The sequence below is a fragment of the Cajanus cajan genome, chromosome 2 (genome assembly GCF_000230855.2).
Source record: "Cajanus cajan strain Asha chromosome 2, NIPB_CcT2T_4, whole genome shotgun sequence".
Taxonomy (NCBI): domain Eukaryota; kingdom Viridiplantae; phylum Streptophyta; class Magnoliopsida; order Fabales; family Fabaceae; genus Cajanus; species Cajanus cajan.
The window spans coordinates 70,676,789-70,695,525 of NC_138518.1; the positions used below are offsets into that span (position 1 = coordinate 70,676,789).

An 18,737-nucleotide genomic window follows, 5' to 3' on the forward strand; every position below is an offset into this window, starting at 1 on the left:
ATGATTGGCATTTTTCTTACATTTCATTATACTGTTAACTTTTTTATTACTTTGCACTTTATTCAATCGGATATTTCACTTATACTTCACATTTCATTCATTTCCAAGATAACAACTATTATTATTTTTAAAAAATATAACTAATGTACTCACAGTCTTAAGTTTCAATCTTATTTTTATCATTAGAAAAAATTGAGCTTCGTAAGAAAACCTCTCATGTAGACAGTGAAGTCCATTGTATCCATACAACGAATTGTAGATTTTAAAACAAGCACTTAGTCCCCGGAGGATCTTGTTCATGAAATTTTTGCAACTCCTTCGTAATAATGAAATTTTTAGTAAAAACTACCTATTGATCCTTTAAAAATTTCAATTCGTCATCACATTAGTCTTTTAAAAATTTTACTTACTAAACTAACCTATTAAATAGCTACAAAACCAACATATTCCTTCTTCAATGATATTATTATTAATTTAATACCGTAAAGATTTAATTCGTCGCCAAATTACTTATTTTAAAGATTTTTTGCTCGGATCCACTACTTTGGTCATAAGGTTAATATAATGATATTTTACATTTGTGAACAACTACTTTAATGTCAATTTATAAAATAAAAAAAAAAACTATTTTAGTGACATTTTAGGTCATTATTGAGTAACTTTTGTCACAATCAATTTTTTTTAAAAGACTATTAGTGTGTTTGCTTTTCTACTTTCCAAAGCATATCCAATACCAATTCTTCTCTCATATTGGATTGATATTGAACATGACTGGATGCCTTTTGAAACACACGTAACACATGCAACTTTAAAAGGCTAACTTCAAGATTAATTTCCTCTTTTTTTTTTGTTTACACAAAAAATGTTAAATTATTAGTATAATTTGTAAATTTCATGCACTTTCATGTCTTTTTCTTTCTTAACTTTATAAATGTTGAATTTGGATTTAATTTCTTCTGATATTCCATATGCATAGATATTATTAGTACTTCTTGTGTCAATATTTTTATTTTTAAATTTGAAACTATATCTAATGAATATTATTTAAGTTTCCTAGCTCCATCACTGCATGAATTAAACAATGTTAATGTATACATCATGAGAAAGCCAACGGAACCAAAGCCGAAGGGCAAATTGAAGATAAGACAGAGTCCTTGTCCAATGGTGGGTACGTTATTTTTCTATTTCAACAGGGGTGTTTTTATTATTATTGTTTCCATCAAATATTTTAGAGACACGGGTTACATTATTATGAGTGTAGGGTTAATCAAGTTAAGTCTATATACTACGCAAGATATATAGCAATATCAGATACCAAAAAATGATTGTCTGAGGAAAAAAACAAGGAAAAACAAACAATGCAAGATAATGAAGACTACATTGAATGGATGGGTTACGGGTCATAAGGGAGTGGAGGTGTATACTGCATACCTTAGCCAGAAATAGGAAGAAAAAAAAAAGAAGAAAGAGAAGTAAAAAAACATAACAAGCGATAGTGATATAACAAGAAGAAAATTAAAATACAGATCATTGGTTGGTGAATGAATATTATTGTTGTTACTAAAAGCACATTTTAATGCTCCAGCCCAAGTCAGGTTGGCATGGCATGAATGCTCAGAAGTGATTGTTTGTACCGTTGTAGAATCCTCATGTACATAAGATAAAAAAATTAAATCTGAAATCAGCATAGATAGAAAAAGTTGTTAAGCAACAAAAATGGTATATTATTTTAGCCATACAACATATAAAAGTTCAATCGAGCTATTACAGTGTAGTTCCAAAAAAGGGGACCAAATTCTGCATCTCATCGCACAATATGGGAATAATAATACACCCAAATAGGGACGAATCCTAAAAGATACATAGAGGACAACAATCATCAACACATAATAATGGATATCTAGACTCTAAGTATAGTATATGATAATATATATTTATGTTCTATATCTAAGCCATCAAATTTAAAGTAACATGTTTAACTGCATTGATAATCAGAAAGATCTCCCACTGTCTCAGGGTCACCTTCTCTTAAGCAGTTAATTGGAGGTATAGTCAAGGTCTGTTGTGTCCCATAAGCATTCCAGCAAAAAGGGTCATCAAGCAATGCTCCTTCGAATGGCAAAAGCTCAACCTCAGAGAGGGTTATGTTTGTGCAGGCAACACTGTCACTGCAGGCAAAGTGAATTGGAGCGGTTCTCACATCATAAGTGCCCTTAATGTTGCTGTAGGACACATCATTCACATGCACAGCTGAAGTCTGGTTTAGACATTCCTTTGACAAACAGTAGTATTGGTCTATGATGATGCAATTCCCAACGTTCTCCATTTGGATGTTCTCAAATCTTAAACTTGACACAGATCCCATTCCACCTTGCCATGTCTTGATTCTCAGTCCGTTGTCAGATTCCCTAATGATGCTGTCACGGACTGTTAGGTTTGACACACATGCCTGGGAATTGTGCACTCCAAGGCTTCCAATGCTGCAATAACAAAACAAGACATGATGAAATTAGCATCACAGAAAAGTTTGTGTTGCTAATGTTTCACAATTAGTTCATGTGTTATGTATGTATTTGACCATGTTAGACAAAAACATGTAGCATTTGTACTTTTCAAAATTTCTCTTCGGAAAAATACTATAAATTTGTATTCGAACAGAGACTGTATATTAATTAACTAATTAACAAGTTTCACTCGGTGTTGGTTTAATTAATCATCAATAAAGGTGAAGATTCTGTAATGTACCTAATCCCATGGCTAGGACCACAAGTTAAACCTGCTATGTCCACATTTGAGGACCCGGGTCCAATTGAAATGCAATCGTCACCTGTTCAAATCATGGTATTAAGAAAAGGACATCTAGCACAAGTAAAAAAATAGTGAAATGTAGAACCAAAATACCACAGAGTAAGTGAACATTGCAATTAATAGTCATTACCATTGCTTATCTTGGAGTTATATATGCCAACATATTTGGAGTTCCCAATATGGATTCCATCGGTGTTGGGGCTGAGTTTTGGTGAAGAAATGGAGAGCTTATCGATCAATACTCCTTGGCAGCCATCGAATTTCATGTGAAACTCAGGACTGTTTTGAATTTTCAGCCCATTCACCTTCAAATTGGAGCTCATAAAGAACCGTATCATCTATCAACAAAACAAACAAAAAAAGGTTAAGACATTTATAAATACAAAAAGTGTTCTTAAGAATAGCTTGGCTTAGTTTACTTACAGTAGGACTACCACATGGTCCTGACATAGTTTTTCCATCGGGACCCTGAAAGTGTCATTTGATAAGTAACATTAATTCAACATTAAATAACTAGAAAAATAAAATGGTATTGGTGAGAAGACAAAAATGCTTACCCTGTGTGGTTTGCAAGGGAGATCCCACCACTTGTCTCCATTCCCTTCTATGATTCCTGTACCATTAAGAGTCATTTGGTCAAGTCGATAAAATACTAGCCATTGACTGTGGCTATCTGCTTCTGGCCACGAATCTGGTCCATCTGGTGCCATTAGTGTACCATCCACCTTGTTATATGTCAATTGTGAACCTTGTCAGTAAAATTAAATATATTTATCTATATATTTATATCGATGTAATGCGATAATAGAGTATAAATAAGTGACATGTCATTAATTCGCGACCTGACTTTTAAAGTTTGCTATGATGCTTTTATTTAAAAGGTTTGACATGACCTATTTATCAGAAAGGTTGGGCTTACACTCTCCCAAAAAAGAATTTACTAAAAAAATCTTAAATTCGATGCTTTAAAAGAGTTTAATATGCTTGATAAGTCGACTAATTTATTATATAATATAATATTATGTATTTACATTATTAATACTTATATATTAATCTATAATTAATATATATAACTATTAATAATAATGTTTTTAGGCTTGTAGGTTCATTGGCTTGTAAGTCGGAGCTAACCTTAAAAATAGACATGTAGAAAGTAAATGAGTTAAACATAAACTTAGTAATTACATTGCAAGTCAGGTTAAGACTCGTCAAAATCTTACCTATCTTATATTTTCACTCCCACGCGAAGTGAGAGAAGTTAATCTTGACAATTCAAATATATATTGATAGTCACTATTAGATTTAAGTGAAATTAGCTAATCTTAACATTATATATAAGACTGAATGGTTAAAAAAAACAAAAAAAAACTGACATGACATGATCAACATGGGCATTCAAGAATAACTAATAAGCATTCTTACCTGGAATACCAAGCCTGGCTTGCATGGACCTGAAAAAATAGTTGAAGTGATTTTGAAGCTATAGTTTTCTGGAGCAAGAAGAATCCCAGACTCTACGGCACAAGCTGCTTTCCATGCTGCTCTGAATGCAGGTGTGTCATCAGCACAACCATCTCCAACTGCCCCAAAGGATCTCACATCAAAAACACATTCAGAAGTGGAAGTTTGGTTATCATTTGGATAAGGGTCCGAAGGAACACTTGGAGAATCTGAAGGTGGTGGAACTGAAGGGTTCTCTGGCTCAGTGGAAGGATCAGCAGGAGCATTAGGAGCTGAGGAAACTTTCTTCTGCTTGCTGTGATGGTGGTATCTTCCCTCCACATGGTTCAAAAGTATCAAGGCAATGCATATAGTATAAAACGCACGAATGAGATCCATGAGGGGCTCTAGTATGTTAATGTTTTCACTCTGTGTGTGTATATGCCAATGTAGGAAGAAAAGAACCACAAAGTGTTGCTAAGTTGTTTCTGTAAATAGACCACAACTTAAAACTTCAGAAATTGTGGTTTTAGAGATAAATGGAAGAAGAAAGAAGGGCCAAGGGCTAATGCAAATCCAGAGGAGTCATAGGAAATTGGTGTAGCAAGAACCAACTCTTATTTATACCGGAAAACATATATGATTGGTCAGGAACCAATGCTCAAAGCATAAGGATGCCACATGTCAAAATTATGTTGGTTACATATGCCAGGGTGTTCAAAATATATGTCTTGTAAAGTTAAGATCAGAATGATGATTTACTTTATTACGTAAATATTTGGTTGTTCTGTTGTGGCATGGTCAGAAGTGTACACGTAGTATGGTTTGAGAGAAGTATAATTAATAGGTTGGCACAGAAAAGAAATGAAAAATAGAAAAAACAAGTAGGAAAATGGTAGTGATGTAAAAGCAAGACCCATCCCGTGACTCTTTGTTGTTGTGTAGTTCCTTGTGGCCAAGGAATTGTAGGCAGCATATTTTAGGTGGGCGACAAGGGATTTAACACATTCACGGGTGGTATGAAAGATCATGTGTGCAGTCTCACGGGTGCGATGAAGAGAAAAGGGAGAATTCCAAAACGAAACATAAACACAAATGGAGAGCTTAACAGAAGAAAAGTGTGTGATCAAATATATTCTAAAGGTGAACATTTTTGTGTCTCTGACAGATACAGTGGCAGTTGCCAGTTTGTGGCTCTCAGAGTAGACACGTCGTATGGCCACACGTTCACGCGCCAACTTACTGCTTCTTTGCTTCATCTCTGGCCCCACTCTCACCATGCATCACAGATAGGCTCAGACTCCTCTCTGTGTCTATGCAACTTCTAAGAACATAATATGTTGTATACGAATAAATATAAATAAATCAAGTTACAAAGATAGATAAAAAATATATATATGTCTGTTATATACCACATGCATTTGTGAGTGTTTTTTCTAAGATGTGCATGTGTCATGTCTAATAAGAATATCATAAATCTCAGTTATACAGTCGTAAATAAATAGTTAAAACTAAGAAAAGTAATGATATGGTTATTTAAAAAAATATGTACTTATCTTTTAATCTATATTATCAAATATGATCTAATCAAGAGTTTTCTCCGGATATGTTTCTTATGTAAGTGAGTAATGTGTTTAGTTTAGTATTGTTTAGAAATGAACACGCATCACTTGAAGGAGATACAAGTAATTTTTGCATCATTTTAACCTATTTGACGTGAAATTATTGATAGATACACACGTGGTATTTAATCAAAAGCAAATAAACATATTAGCAAAAGCTGATTCAGTTGATAAGGAAAGAACCTATATTCACAAGAATGTGAGTTTAATTCTTGTTATCAATATAAAAACCTTGTAAATGTTTTTTGACCTTGATGAAATCTCAATTCAATTCACCTAAACTTTTTAGTAAAATAAATAGATAAATATATATATATATATATATATATATATATATATAAAATGAGAAAAAACCGAATGTTAGTGGAGTAAATGTAAATTATACAAAAAAAATTCATGTTAAAGAAATTTAAAGTTACACAATTACTTAAAAGTTGTGTGACTTTTTATTATTTTTTTTAATCTTGATAATTCATTTCAAGATTTAATGATTAATGTATATTCTTATTTTTTACATAAAAATAATTTTCTCGCACACACAAAAGAAAAATATGAGATAAATTAATTTTGATTACATAATTGAAATAAATGATCAAAATTATATTTAAATAAAAGAACTTTAATTTAATTTCTTCTACCTTTCATAGTCATTAAATAATAAATATGCTTTTTATTTATTTAACTTATAACCCCGATTGCAAATGAAGCTCAAAACTCTCTATCACCCTTTCACGTGTTGGTGTCTCTTGTTCTTGTGTGTGTCACGGACTATGGGAGGGGAATAATTAAAAAATGTTAATTGGGTTTTGAATATAATTGTTTTGGGATTCTTTTCCATTGGTAGTTCGTTTTTGATGAGGACAGCGTATGTGTGAATTGAATTGTGAGGAATAAAACAGATGTCTGGTTCCGTGACCTTGTTCATATTTCATAACCCATTATTTTATGTTCATTTAATAATTGATGCATTTGTCTTTATCACACTTTCAATCAAACATAGGCATAGAGCCGGAATTGCCTCGGACCAGTTTAAGGAAGGACAACACCTATTTGCTGTTGTTCCGGTTATAGAGAATACAAAATTTTGAGAGTTTTTCAAATTCACAATATTCAATGAGTAATTTACATGTCCTAATTCTCAAAATTTCTTTATATACTTGTGTTTAATCGCATGATCCCACACCTTGACACACAACACCTACGAAAATGAAACTATATACAAGCTTTGTCCTTTATGGAAACTGCTGGGTGTTCCAGCTTCGCAGGCACCTATTCCAATTCAAGCACATGGAGGTTATTCACAAACTAAATCTAACACTTTTTGAATTTTATTACTTTTAATTCTTTTTCAAATTTGACCACCCCTTTACTTTTACCTACTTACTCGACCTATGGTACTTGATTTCATCTACCTTCTGAGTTAAATAGGTATGTCTTTGGATTATTGAAGGCCTCTGTTCACAATGAAAATATAACATCAATAATTACCATTTTATGATACAAATCCACTATTGCGTTTTGCCTTTCTTATAACACTTATTCCTTTACTCGAGTCGAAGTATAGTTAAATAATCGGCTTAGTGATATCGACTTTATTCCTCATATGAATCTAGATTAAAGATTCAAAAGAAAAATTGTATAGCTTCCTACTTGTATTTATTTTGACAAAAAAATACCCATGCTGATATTTTTTTTTCACATATCTTTGAGATTGTAAAGAAAAAAAACGTACAATTTCTAAAAAATATGATATAATAAAATGAGAAGGTCGGTCGAGAAGCAAATCTAGTCTAAGGTTATGGAAGCACCGACTGCACCCAATTGGGCAAGGATAGCATAAAATAATCCAAGCCTTTCTGGTGCAAAGCAAATAAAAGTTTTGTTACACTACAATTTCATTCAAATCTAGAGTACTAACGTGAAAGATCACATGAACTACAGTATTGCATCAATATTATTACAAAAATATCATTACATCAACATTCAAGCCTATATAGTCATTCTTGTATAACTTTAATATTTGTTGTTCCATCATTTTCTCTTGTACAGCTTTATTCAATTATGCTAAGAATTTTGATTAGTACCAACAATCTATGACTTCTCCTTGATCAGGCAAATCCCACTTCTTTGGGGGCCCTGAGGCCCTTGGGGATGCACCAAAATCATCCCAACCCAATCTTGCAATTTCCACATGGATTGTTCGACCATAAAAATTCTGTAGACAATGGACAAGAAACAAATGAAAAGGGAACATTCAATTGTCAACCAGCCCGTTTGAATACAAACTTAGAAAAATTTCAGAGAGTTTTGGTTAAACTCTCAAAAGTTCTTCCAAATTTGTATTTAAACAAGCTCAATGTCATGGTTGATAGTAGAAAGATGAGGCATATCATGAAAATTTGAACCTTCTGATCCATGGTTTCTAGTGCAAGCATGGCAGCATCTTGACATGTATATTGAATAAAAGCAATACCCTTGGATTTTTTCGTGTTCACGTCTTTTAGCATTTTAACTGCATCACACATAAAATACATAGCCCAAGAAGGGTGAGTTAAGGTACTAAAAACCATCGCGTGAACCACCGAAGTCCCATACTATTATGAATAATGACAAAAATCATGTATTAACCTTCAGCTATCTCGCCAAAATTTGAAAAATCCTTCTGCAAAGTAGTCTCACCCGTAGAATATGGTAAATCTGCTTCCAAATAAGAACAAGATATAAACAAAGTAAATAAAAGGCAGGAATAGCTGGTACTAATATAAATCTGCCTCCACAACATGAAGACATCATAAGAAAAAAAATGATAAAAGGGCACATAGGCGTGCAGACTTATCACTAATGAAATTGAAGTAATAGATAAAGTCAAGAAAATTCTCCACCCAACAATACATCAGATTTATGCAGATTGAAACTAAAGTCACAATCTGAATTTGATCAATTCTATCAGTAAATGATACTGGAGATACAAATTGTTGGAATGTAACAGAAGAATGGGAAGATGTTATAGATAGGAAAAAAGTTATTGCATTAAGATGATTCTGTCAAAATTTTCTCAATTTCTCATGAATTCAAACACTGTAAAATGGTGCTCGAAGAAATCTCCATTACAACATAAGAGGAAGATTAAAATGTAAACAGAGCTGAAAATTCTCTGCCACAATGGCCTAGGACCCTGAAATGATCCCTAAAGTTTTGTTATCCACCCTCCCCCAAAATTCTTTTCGTCCTCTTCATGTTTTTCTTACTCATTCCCATCATTGCTTAATTTCCCTCTCTAATACCATTCTGCAACCTGTACATTCTGTATTTCTGTTACACTTCACTATTTCTTTCTTTAGTCATAACAGCACCCCTCCCTCTACCCTAATACGTAGATATGAACTCCCTAGACAAAACCCTCTCCAGTCCACTTTCCTTTTTCTTTTTTCTTCTCTTATATAATGTGTCAAATGCCCCTCAGCATTTCATGAATGATTGTTCTATGCTGCAGAATATAGTTTGTTTTTTATATATGTAAATGAAGACCCAATTCAAGTCATGTTCATAGACACCGAAAAATGAACATAGTGAAGCAAACTCAAGCCAGAGTCAATATCTATATGACCCAAATCCAATCATGTTCATAGACATCAAATAGTCATCCTCGTGTTCAAACCTCAGTTCCATGACGAATGGTAATTTTATTTGTTAAGTTATCTTTGAAACCTAATGTGGCAGGCACGGAAAGTTACATTTGATACACCCCCCCCCCCCCAATTCAATTCAATTCATATTATACTATAATGCATTCCCTAGAGATTAATAAAAAAACTATGTACGCTGTACAACAATCAGAAGACAATTATAAGCACTCATCAAAAAATTCAATTAGTTTGTTAAATCTATTTGCCTCACTAATGTCCAAACTCCAAAGTTAGCAAATGATCACAAATATATGAGGGCCAACCTAAAACCCTTATAAAAATCTCAGGAGAATAAAGGATATTGATTATTGGCCTGGTTTCAAAACAAAACCTTTTCATCGTACTCTAAATATATCCATGTCCCAAGCACTTTAGAGTGAAACACAATTTTAGTCCCTAAAAGATTTGGGATCAGACACATTGGTCTCTAAAAGATGAAAATCATCTTTTTTGTCCCTAAAATATGAAAACTTTCATCAATTTAGTTCCTGGAAAGCACTAAATGGATGCAAAAAGAAGGCTAAATTGATTGACCAAAAGAAGTAGATTTCATAGTATTGTTTGCTCTCTAGTACCAAATTCAGATCCTGTAAATCGAATTTGGTAGCAGGCTGTGTTGGTGTTCACTGTGATAATTAACTGGTGTACTTGCTGTTTGGGTGGAGGTTGCTGCTTGTGATATCTCCACCATCAATTTGGTCCTAATAAATCTTTGCCTTTTCAAAAATAAAAATAAAAAAATCCAGGAATGAAAATGGTGATTTTCATCTTTTAGGACTAATCCGACCGACCTAAAATATTTCTGAGACCAAAACGGTGTTTTACTTGCCACTTATTTTTGTGTAGCACAAATCACCTTGAGCTGGCAATGGTAGATAGCTGTTGACATCTAAACTGAGTGCCACCCATAAGTAATACAAGCATCCTAAGATAATTATATTTAACAAGGCTGGCATGTCCAACAAATAAATCATCAATCTCATTATAACTTCTCCTACACATTACCCACATCACCAAATTGGCATAAAAATTACTGCTTTATAAGGAAAATGGGATAAAAGGTGTCTGTTCTAAACCCAGTATGTGTCCACAGGCTCAAACAACAGGAGAACAATTGGCAAAGAGATGGGCATGCATCAAAAACACATAAAAGAATAGAATTGAAAGGTAAGAGGGAGGGAAAGGAATTTTACTTTTAACAATAATTTTGCTTGCAAGAGGGTAGTTATGGCGCAGAGAAGATGCCCTGAGCGTAAGAAAAGAAGGGTTTGGTCTTGCAAAGGGTTTTACGTAGCCAGGGAAGGGAGAAGCCAACATTCGAACATCCATCATCAAATTCGAAACCAACCAAACACAACCTCGTTTCGGAGAAGAATACCCAAACTAAACGTACTAATAAACATTTGATTTTATGGTTTTAAAATTTAATATATTTTTTTTATCACAGTTTCGATTATTAATTTTGTAATTAATAGAATGTGTGATACTACACCTAATTTACTCCTTGAATAATGGTTGAAACGACCAATAAGATCCAAAAGATTTTTTTATTACATGTGGAATCCCTAAATTTTAAATTTTTTTATGCAAATTAATCCCTAAATTACAACTTAACATTTAATTTTCGATTATTCAAAAAAAATTTAATGTTAGTAATTGAATTTATTAGAAAGGCTGACTTTTATAACAAAGTTAAAATTTAAGTACCGCTTGGATATTTCCTCAATGCTGCATGTCACTTGTTTTTTATTCGACGTTTTATTTTATTTTTATTATTTTAAGTAATTAGAAAAGAGAAGAAATTTGGTTAATATATCATTGTTCATAATCAATCATCAATAATGAATATTTTACTGGAAAATGTGTTTTTCATCAGAAAAAATGCATGAATTATGCTTTTTAATTTTCAAATAAGAGTTTGTATTTTAGTCGTAAATGAAAGAAGGGAATATAATAGTATTTATTTATACCGATACTCATTATATAATACTACTTAACTATCTTTAAATTATTGTTTATATTTACTTATGCTAAGTAAGAAATTCATATTTTGTTATGTTAGTTAATCAATTGGTAATTTAGTATATTTTAAATAAATAATTGGTTTTTTTATAAAATAATAATTTTATTTTAAAAAGGGATAAAAATAACATGTGATATTTTTATTATATCTTTTTATTATTTTTATTTGAAAAAATAAAAATAATATCCACAAGTATAATTATACTTATTTTTTTATTTTCTAAAATATTTTTTATAAAATAATAATTTTATTTTAAAAAGGGATAAATTAACATGTGATATTTTTATTATATATTTTTATTATTTTTATTTGAAAAAATAAAAATAATATCCACAAGTATAATTATACTTATTTTTTTATTTTTTAAAATAATTCATAAATATCTACATGTATTTATAAATAAATATTTTAGTTTGTGTAATATACAAATATGTTGATTATATATAATTAAAATTTATAATAAATTATATATAAATAAATATTATGTTTAAATATATAAATTATATTTAAAATTATATAAATAGATGTTTTAAATATATAAATAATTTATATTTATAATAAATAATTTATATTATGATAAAATTGTTTTTATTTATTGATATTTTATTTTAAATATTAATATTTAATATTTAAATAATTATAATAAATAAAAATTAAATTACATAAAAAGTTGAAAAAAAATTTCTAAGTCCTATTAAAGAAAAGTTCCTAAAAATATTCGTGTAAAAAATAATAGTTTATGTTTAATAATGGGCTGGTATCTACAAATATTAATAAAATTCAAAAATATTTAATTTATAAATAATTATAATAAATAAAAACTAAAAAATATAAGAAATTAAAAAAATTCATATAAACCTTTTCGTAAAAAAAATCTTAAAAATATTTTTATAAAAAATAATAATTCATATTTAATATATAAAAATTAATATTCATAAGTATTAATAAAATTTAAAAATACTCATTTATCGAATATCCACATCAATATGAGACAAATATTCGCATGAATATGAAAGGAAATCCAGACCTTTATATCCACGTGGATATGAAACAAATACAAGATAATTTTTTTATTGAGGCGAGTGACGAGATCCAATTAGACTACTTACAATCTGCCTCATGGGCCATGGCCGGTTGCCATCCCAAGTCTTGAAAAAAGCCAAGGGATTTGTATCCAACTATCTATAGTGAGACTCAAACTCGAATTAAGGACACAACATTCATAAAACCTGATGATAGTTATCCTAACTAATTTCTTTTTTATCCATAAAAACTATATGACAGTATTGGAAAAAACCTAAGTCTCACATCGACTAGAGATTAGGCAATTGATGAGTATATAAGTGGAAAACAACCATCACCTTACAAGTCGATTTTGTAGGGTTGAGTTAGGCTCAAATCCACTATTCTAAAATATTAGAAAAAATCCAAGTCTTACATCGACTAAAGATTAGACAATTGAATAGTATATAAGTGGAAAGCAACCCTCACCTTACAAGTCGATTTTGTAGGGTTAAGTTAGACTCAAACCCACTATTCTAAAATATTGAGAAAAACCCAAGTCTCACATTGACTAAAGATTAGGCAATTGAATAGTATATAAGTGGAAAACAACCCTCACCTTACAAGTCAGTTTTGTAGGGTTGAGTTAGGCTCAAATTCACTATTCTAAAATATTGGGAAAAACCTAAGTCTCACATCGACTAGAGATTAGGCAATTGAAAATATAAGTGGAAAGAGTTAGGCTCAAATCCACTATTCTAAGATGGTATCAGAACTATCCTATATTCTTAAAAATGGGTCATCCACCATTGATACATGCATCATAAGCATGAGGGGGTGTATTGAGAAAAACTCAAGTCCCAACCCTCACCTTACAAGTCGATTTTATAGGGTTGAGTTAGACTTAAATACACTATTCTAAAAGACAGTGAAAAAGTTCTAACTTAAAACTCATATTACTCCAATTTTAACTGTTAGATAATTATTTGTGTTTAATTATTCTTTTAACTATAATTTAGTTTATAAGAGATTTTGATCTCTTTAGTTTCTTCTGGCTTATAGAGTCATTAATTTTTAAATTTTAAAATGTAGTCTCCTACCAATTTTTTTCTCTATAAAATCAAGTTCTCATTTTCTTCTCCATTTTTTCACAAATCAAAATAATGAATTATTTTGAATCTTCCCTACAAAATTCACCGATAAAAATATCAAATTTCCCTCCATTTAGAAGAAGAAAAAATCTTAAATTTTCACCGAAGTTTTGAATTCTAAATTTTTTAAATTATTTCACATCTCAAATCTACCGTAAGCCCTAAGATATTTGTATCGAAAATAAAAATTAGAATCTATAAAACAAAATTAAGAGAAGGATCAATGAAATTTGTTTTAAAAATAGAAAAACTTTAATTAGTTAATAATTTACGGAGACCAAAACCACACATAATTCAAGTTAAAACGATCAAAATTGCAATTAAATCAATTATTTAAAACAAATATACAAAATTATTCAATCTTTTCTATCCTTTTTAGACTATTACGAACATTTAAATTAATCTTTGAAGGATAATTTGACATTTCCTAGAACATTAATTCATGTAACGACCTGGGTTTACTGTGGTACCAGATGATTCAGATGAGTGGTACCAGATGATTCAGATGACAGCTCCACAAGAGCATTGATGACAGCTCCCTTTGATTCCCTTATCACTAAGTTATACATCAAATCACAGGATAGGAGCAAGTTCTAATACTGTTAATTGTCGAGTATATAAATGGAAAGTTAATGTGACATTTTTAAAATTTGGATCCCACAGAGTACAATTTTCAAACCAACTGAATGATTATTGTTGGTTTGTTGAACAAAATAATACACATGATCTACCCAAAATTTCCACAGGAGTAACCCTGCATTTTGTCCTCCATTTCCTTTTCACACCAAAATAGCACCATTACTGTTAAGAAACATATTCAGAGGGGAGAAGAAGAGAGAAACTGATATAGAAGCAATATACTATTGAATTGAATTAGAAAAGTGTGTTTACAAAATCACTGTGAGAGCCTTAATATAGGTCAAGTACCGATTACAATCTATATCCCTAATAATCACTACCTGCTTTGTATAAACCATCAGTCCACAAATTAATAACACTAGCGTACTTCTCAACATTCCATATCATATACAGTCACCGTCCCAAACAATAAATCGAATAATCAAAACCCTAAACAGATTTCGTACAAAATTTATTCCGCAAAGCTTCCTCCACTTTTTGGAAAATCACTGAGAATGTTCCTGCAAAGAGAACAGCCCACAACTAAATTTATTTACTGTTAGCAGAGAGTCACTGCCACTTAACCAAGGCAATTATAATGCACCGACAATGTTAATTTTATAATGCACATCGAGCCCATATACAGACAGAATTTATTCCTCCAATGCTATTTCTTGAAAAAATGTTACTAAAATGATGAAAAAAAAAAACATTTAGGAAATTTGAAATTGGAAAAGCAGGTTGGAGAAAAACCTGATAATGGGCTATTCCTGTCTTGTAATGAACCTTTCACCAACAGTGTCCCAGGGATTTGCTGAAAAACCTGTAGGATGAATAAATAACACAAGATCAATGTGAATTCGGCCAAACAAAATCAACTTTCAAGCTAGCAAGAATGCAAGAATACCGATATACGAAAGCATAATCTCTCAAGAGAAGAATTCAAACTCGTTCCATTAGATGTCTCTCTTATAGGTTGGAAATCCATGGATTTATTGATAATGGGTAATTCATTCCTCAAGATCGAATCACATTCATCTTTTGATGCTGCAACCTATTATAATGAGATCATGTTTAACAGCCATCACAAAGAAATTATACAAGAATCTAAGAGTTAAAGAGTGACTGATCTTACATCCACTGTGAAAGAGGAGGTATTTAATTTACAGGATAGGCCATGCGAAGAAAAGTAAAATTTGACAGCTTCCAACACATTAAAGGCACCATGTTGGCGTTGAAGACCCTGGAAAGTTTATTTGTTTCATCACATCATGTCAGGAAGAAACCAAATGCGACAACACACGGGAATATATGTCATAGGTGCAATTGATAATCTTGAAGCAATTCAACATCTACTTCATATAATTGAAGATCTCTTTCGTACATGAAATCATATACAAACTTGTGCCCCAACTGGAAACTTAGAGCTACTGGGATTCCCCACCTGCCAACCTTGTATGCAAAGGATGAATGCACCAACAAGAACTGAATGCTCACCCAACAATAAAAATGCATGAAATCAGAATTATTATTTTTTTGTTGAATAAATCAGAAAATTGCTGTTGTACTTAATATATTGGAAAGATAATGGATAACTAATACATTCACTAATTGAGGGAAAATAGTTCCTGTTATAAATATCATGCTAGAAAGATTGCCTTCCTGTTTCAAATTAGTTGACAAGATTCTGACATCTGAACTTAATAGTTGCCTTTCACTCTAGCAGGATGTCTCTTCAAGTTAGCCACCATATATATTATATCCCAGAGCATACACACTACACAAATTGATGATCTGAATCCCTGTCATTCTCGTCAGTCAGTTAGATTGCTGTTCAAAGCATATTTTGGATTAAAGGTTCTCACTAATCTGATATCCACTTTAAGTTGTAGCACAAAATATATAAATCATGTTCTTATAGTTTCTATCAAGGATCAATATCCTAGAATGCCAGATAATGTCCTCGGCTCAAAGAATAATAGCATCATTTATTCTTTGGCATGGAATAACAACCAATTTAAAATATGCACCAGTGAGTGTGTGAACTTAAAAGCAATACTTGTTAGAAACTGTAAAATAGATAGCAGTATACTGTACCTCAAGTGTGAAGGACATGTTTTTCTTGTCGGGTAAAGAAATTGATGACTTCTGCATGGGAGTCAAGAAAGACCAAGCAAGCCCCCAACGATATGTCCTGCCTTGGGCAAATTCAGTTGTCTTGACTATGGCAACTCCAACCTCCCAAAGTTTCGATATAAGGTACTTGAGATTCGATTTTTTACCTAACATTGAAGTAAACCACCTATAAACAAATTAAAATGAATGAGCTCAAATTTTTCACATGCAAATGAACAGGTAAATGTAAGATGAAAAATAAAAAAGATATTTCATATACAAATAGTAATACCGAAACTGATGCTTCAGTTGAACGCTATCTTCAATGATACGTGTAATGAAGGCCTTTTCACCACCAGGGCAAACCATTTCCTTTGAGGTCCCACCACAAGAAGTTTTGGGATTGAGTCCAGCTTCCTTCAAGCTTTCAAAAAATGGCGGATTGCACATGCAGAAATCAAACTTCTCGTCATCCCTGACTACACCAACAAGTATGGGAGGCCCATAATAATTCTTATTCTCGCTGTCAGGAAAACCATGAGGCAAAGAATCTACCTCAGTATCAGTACTCTTGCACAGGGTTATCTCATCCCCATTCACGGACTCCTCAACTTCCACACCAGGAGCATTTGCATTGCCTTGAACTTTTCTGATTTCAATCAGTTCAGAAATATGTGGATTACTATTAACATTTCTCTCTGCCCACTCAATTGCAACATCAGTCACATCTGCAGTCAGTCATCATAAGCAAATCAATATCTCAATTTTGAAAGTGGTTGCACAAACTATAACGCTAAAAGCAATGGATAAATCTTGGTTGACATTCCTTACAAGCTTTTAGTGATTTTTTAAATCAAAATTTCAATATCAGCTCAATAACCTACACAAACCTTTATTAGGCATTGTTGAAGAAAAACTCTAATTCTAAATAAAGAACACACCAAAAGCAATTAAAGAGCCACACCCACATCTAATGCCCGGTTTGTTTTTCATAAAAGAATCACTTTTAAAAGCTTTCCATCCAACTTTTCGAAATAATATGAAGTTGAAAAGAATCTAAAGGTCTATTTGCATAAATTTTTCTAGAAACTCTTGTAAGAGAAGAAAATATGAAAGAAAAATAAAATAAGTTTATCCATAACCCAATTTCTCCAAAAGTTGTTACTTAACTAACTTCATACCTGATCCTACAAAAGCCCATCCATGAAGAGAAGCACCAAGAAGGGGGTAAATGCAACTAGCTCCAGTCCCAATGTCAAATCCCCTAACCTTCCCATCACTTGAAACGTAGTTGGGAATAAGGTTGGAGGAGAGAAGATGTTGAAGCCAACGAATGTAATTGCACCTGTTGGGTACAGTGGGACACAGTTGACCAACAGGAATCCACCTACAAACAAAGCAAAACACATTCATTCATTCCTTCTTCAGTAATAAACAGTATATTAGGGTTTTCTAGAGAGAAGAAGAAGAAGAAGAAGAAGAAGCAAACCAATTGAGGGCGTGGCGGTGATGGAGCAACACGCGCGTGAGTTCGCGAGTGGCGTTGAAGTCGGTCCAATCGATGGTGGCGCGACGTGAGAATTGAACGAAAGGGTGGAAGGAAGGGTAGAGGGAAGCCAAAAGAGCAAAGTCCGGTGGGGTTTCCGAATACACGCTGCTTCCTTCTTCTTCCTTTCTCTTCCTCTTCTTGTTCCCACCCATTTCTCAAAATCAAACCTTTTTCAGAGAAGAAACTATTATATGTAATTATGCTTTATTGTTCAAAAAGACAAGAAACTATCCCTATTTCATCCACTACAAATTTAAACCTTTTTCCTATATTTCATCTTTTTTATTTTAATTTTATTTAAGTGGAAAATTAGGTAAATATGATTTTAAACTTGATAAATATAAATGCATTTATTTTTAATGATCAATTTTTCTTTCGTTAATTTTAATTTTTATGAAATTTTAAAAATGTTAACATGATTATGAATACTGTTAACTAAAAACATGACATTCATTTATGTGTACCATATGCTATCTCATAATGTTATCTAAATACATATCATATCACTCCCTGATAATAAAAACCATTTAAAAATAATAATTTTAAAAAATTCAAATATACATATATTATATCAATTGCAATTTTAGTTCACGGTTTTAATCTCTAATATTTTAATTATATAATTTTAGTTTTCAGTTTGTAAAATTAACAATTTTGATTTGATCGATGTTTATTTATTTATCATTAAATTTATAATATTAATTATAATTTAATATTAAGTAG

General features: G+C 31.6%; 3 protein-coding genes across 4 annotated transcripts; all 3 read right to left on the bottom strand.

The window, feature by feature from the left end:
- Positions 1 to 1,700: 1,700 nt before the first annotated feature.
- LOC109812808 (polygalacturonase At1g48100) lies at positions 1,701 to 4,849 on the bottom strand. The gene is made up of 6 exons (XM_020376864.3): positions 4,231 to 4,849; positions 3,366 to 3,533; positions 3,232 to 3,276; positions 2,939 to 3,146; positions 2,746 to 2,827; positions 1,701 to 2,480 (listed from the first exon to the last, which is right to left on the bottom strand). The coding sequence occupies exons 1-6, from the start codon at positions 4,645 to 4,647 to the stop codon at positions 1,976 to 1,978; spliced, it is 1,425 nt and encodes a 474-aa protein (XP_020232453.1). The 5' UTR covers positions 4,648 to 4,849; the 3' UTR covers positions 1,701 to 1,975.
- Positions 4,850 to 7,796: 2,947 nt separating this feature from the next.
- LOC109812818 (RNA-binding (RRM/RBD/RNP motifs) family protein) lies at positions 7,797 to 10,945 on the bottom strand. The gene is made up of 4 exons (XM_020376880.3): positions 10,750 to 10,945; positions 8,499 to 8,567; positions 8,276 to 8,382; positions 7,797 to 8,085 (listed from the first exon to the last, which is right to left on the bottom strand). The coding sequence occupies exons 1-4, from the start codon at positions 10,886 to 10,888 to the stop codon at positions 7,948 to 7,950; spliced, it is 453 nt and encodes a 150-aa protein (XP_020232469.1). The 5' UTR covers positions 10,889 to 10,945; the 3' UTR covers positions 7,797 to 7,947.
- A 3,634-nt stretch (positions 10,946 to 14,579) lies between these two features.
- Positions 14,580 to 18,241, bottom strand: FIO1 (methyltransferase). 2 transcript variants are annotated; one of them, XM_020376858.3, is made up of 8 exons: positions 17,955 to 18,228; positions 17,647 to 17,852; positions 16,758 to 17,193; positions 16,448 to 16,652; positions 15,486 to 15,593; positions 15,258 to 15,404; positions 15,104 to 15,173; positions 14,580 to 14,871 (listed from the first exon to the last, which is right to left on the bottom strand). In XM_020376858.3, exons 1-8 carry the CDS (start codon positions 18,164 to 18,166, stop codon positions 14,801 to 14,803), a joined length of 1,455 nt encoding a protein of 484 aa, XP_020232447.1. In that variant the 5' UTR covers positions 18,167 to 18,228; the 3' UTR covers positions 14,580 to 14,800. The 2 variants fall into 2 exon arrangements, with proteins under 2 accessions (XP_020232447.1, XP_029130109.2); XM_029274276.2 differs by lacking the exons at positions 14,580 to 14,871; positions 15,104 to 15,173 and adding an exon at positions 15,735 to 15,835 and having other exon boundaries at positions 15,263 to 15,404; positions 17,955 to 18,241.
- Between the last annotated feature and the right edge of the window lie 496 nt (positions 18,242 to 18,737).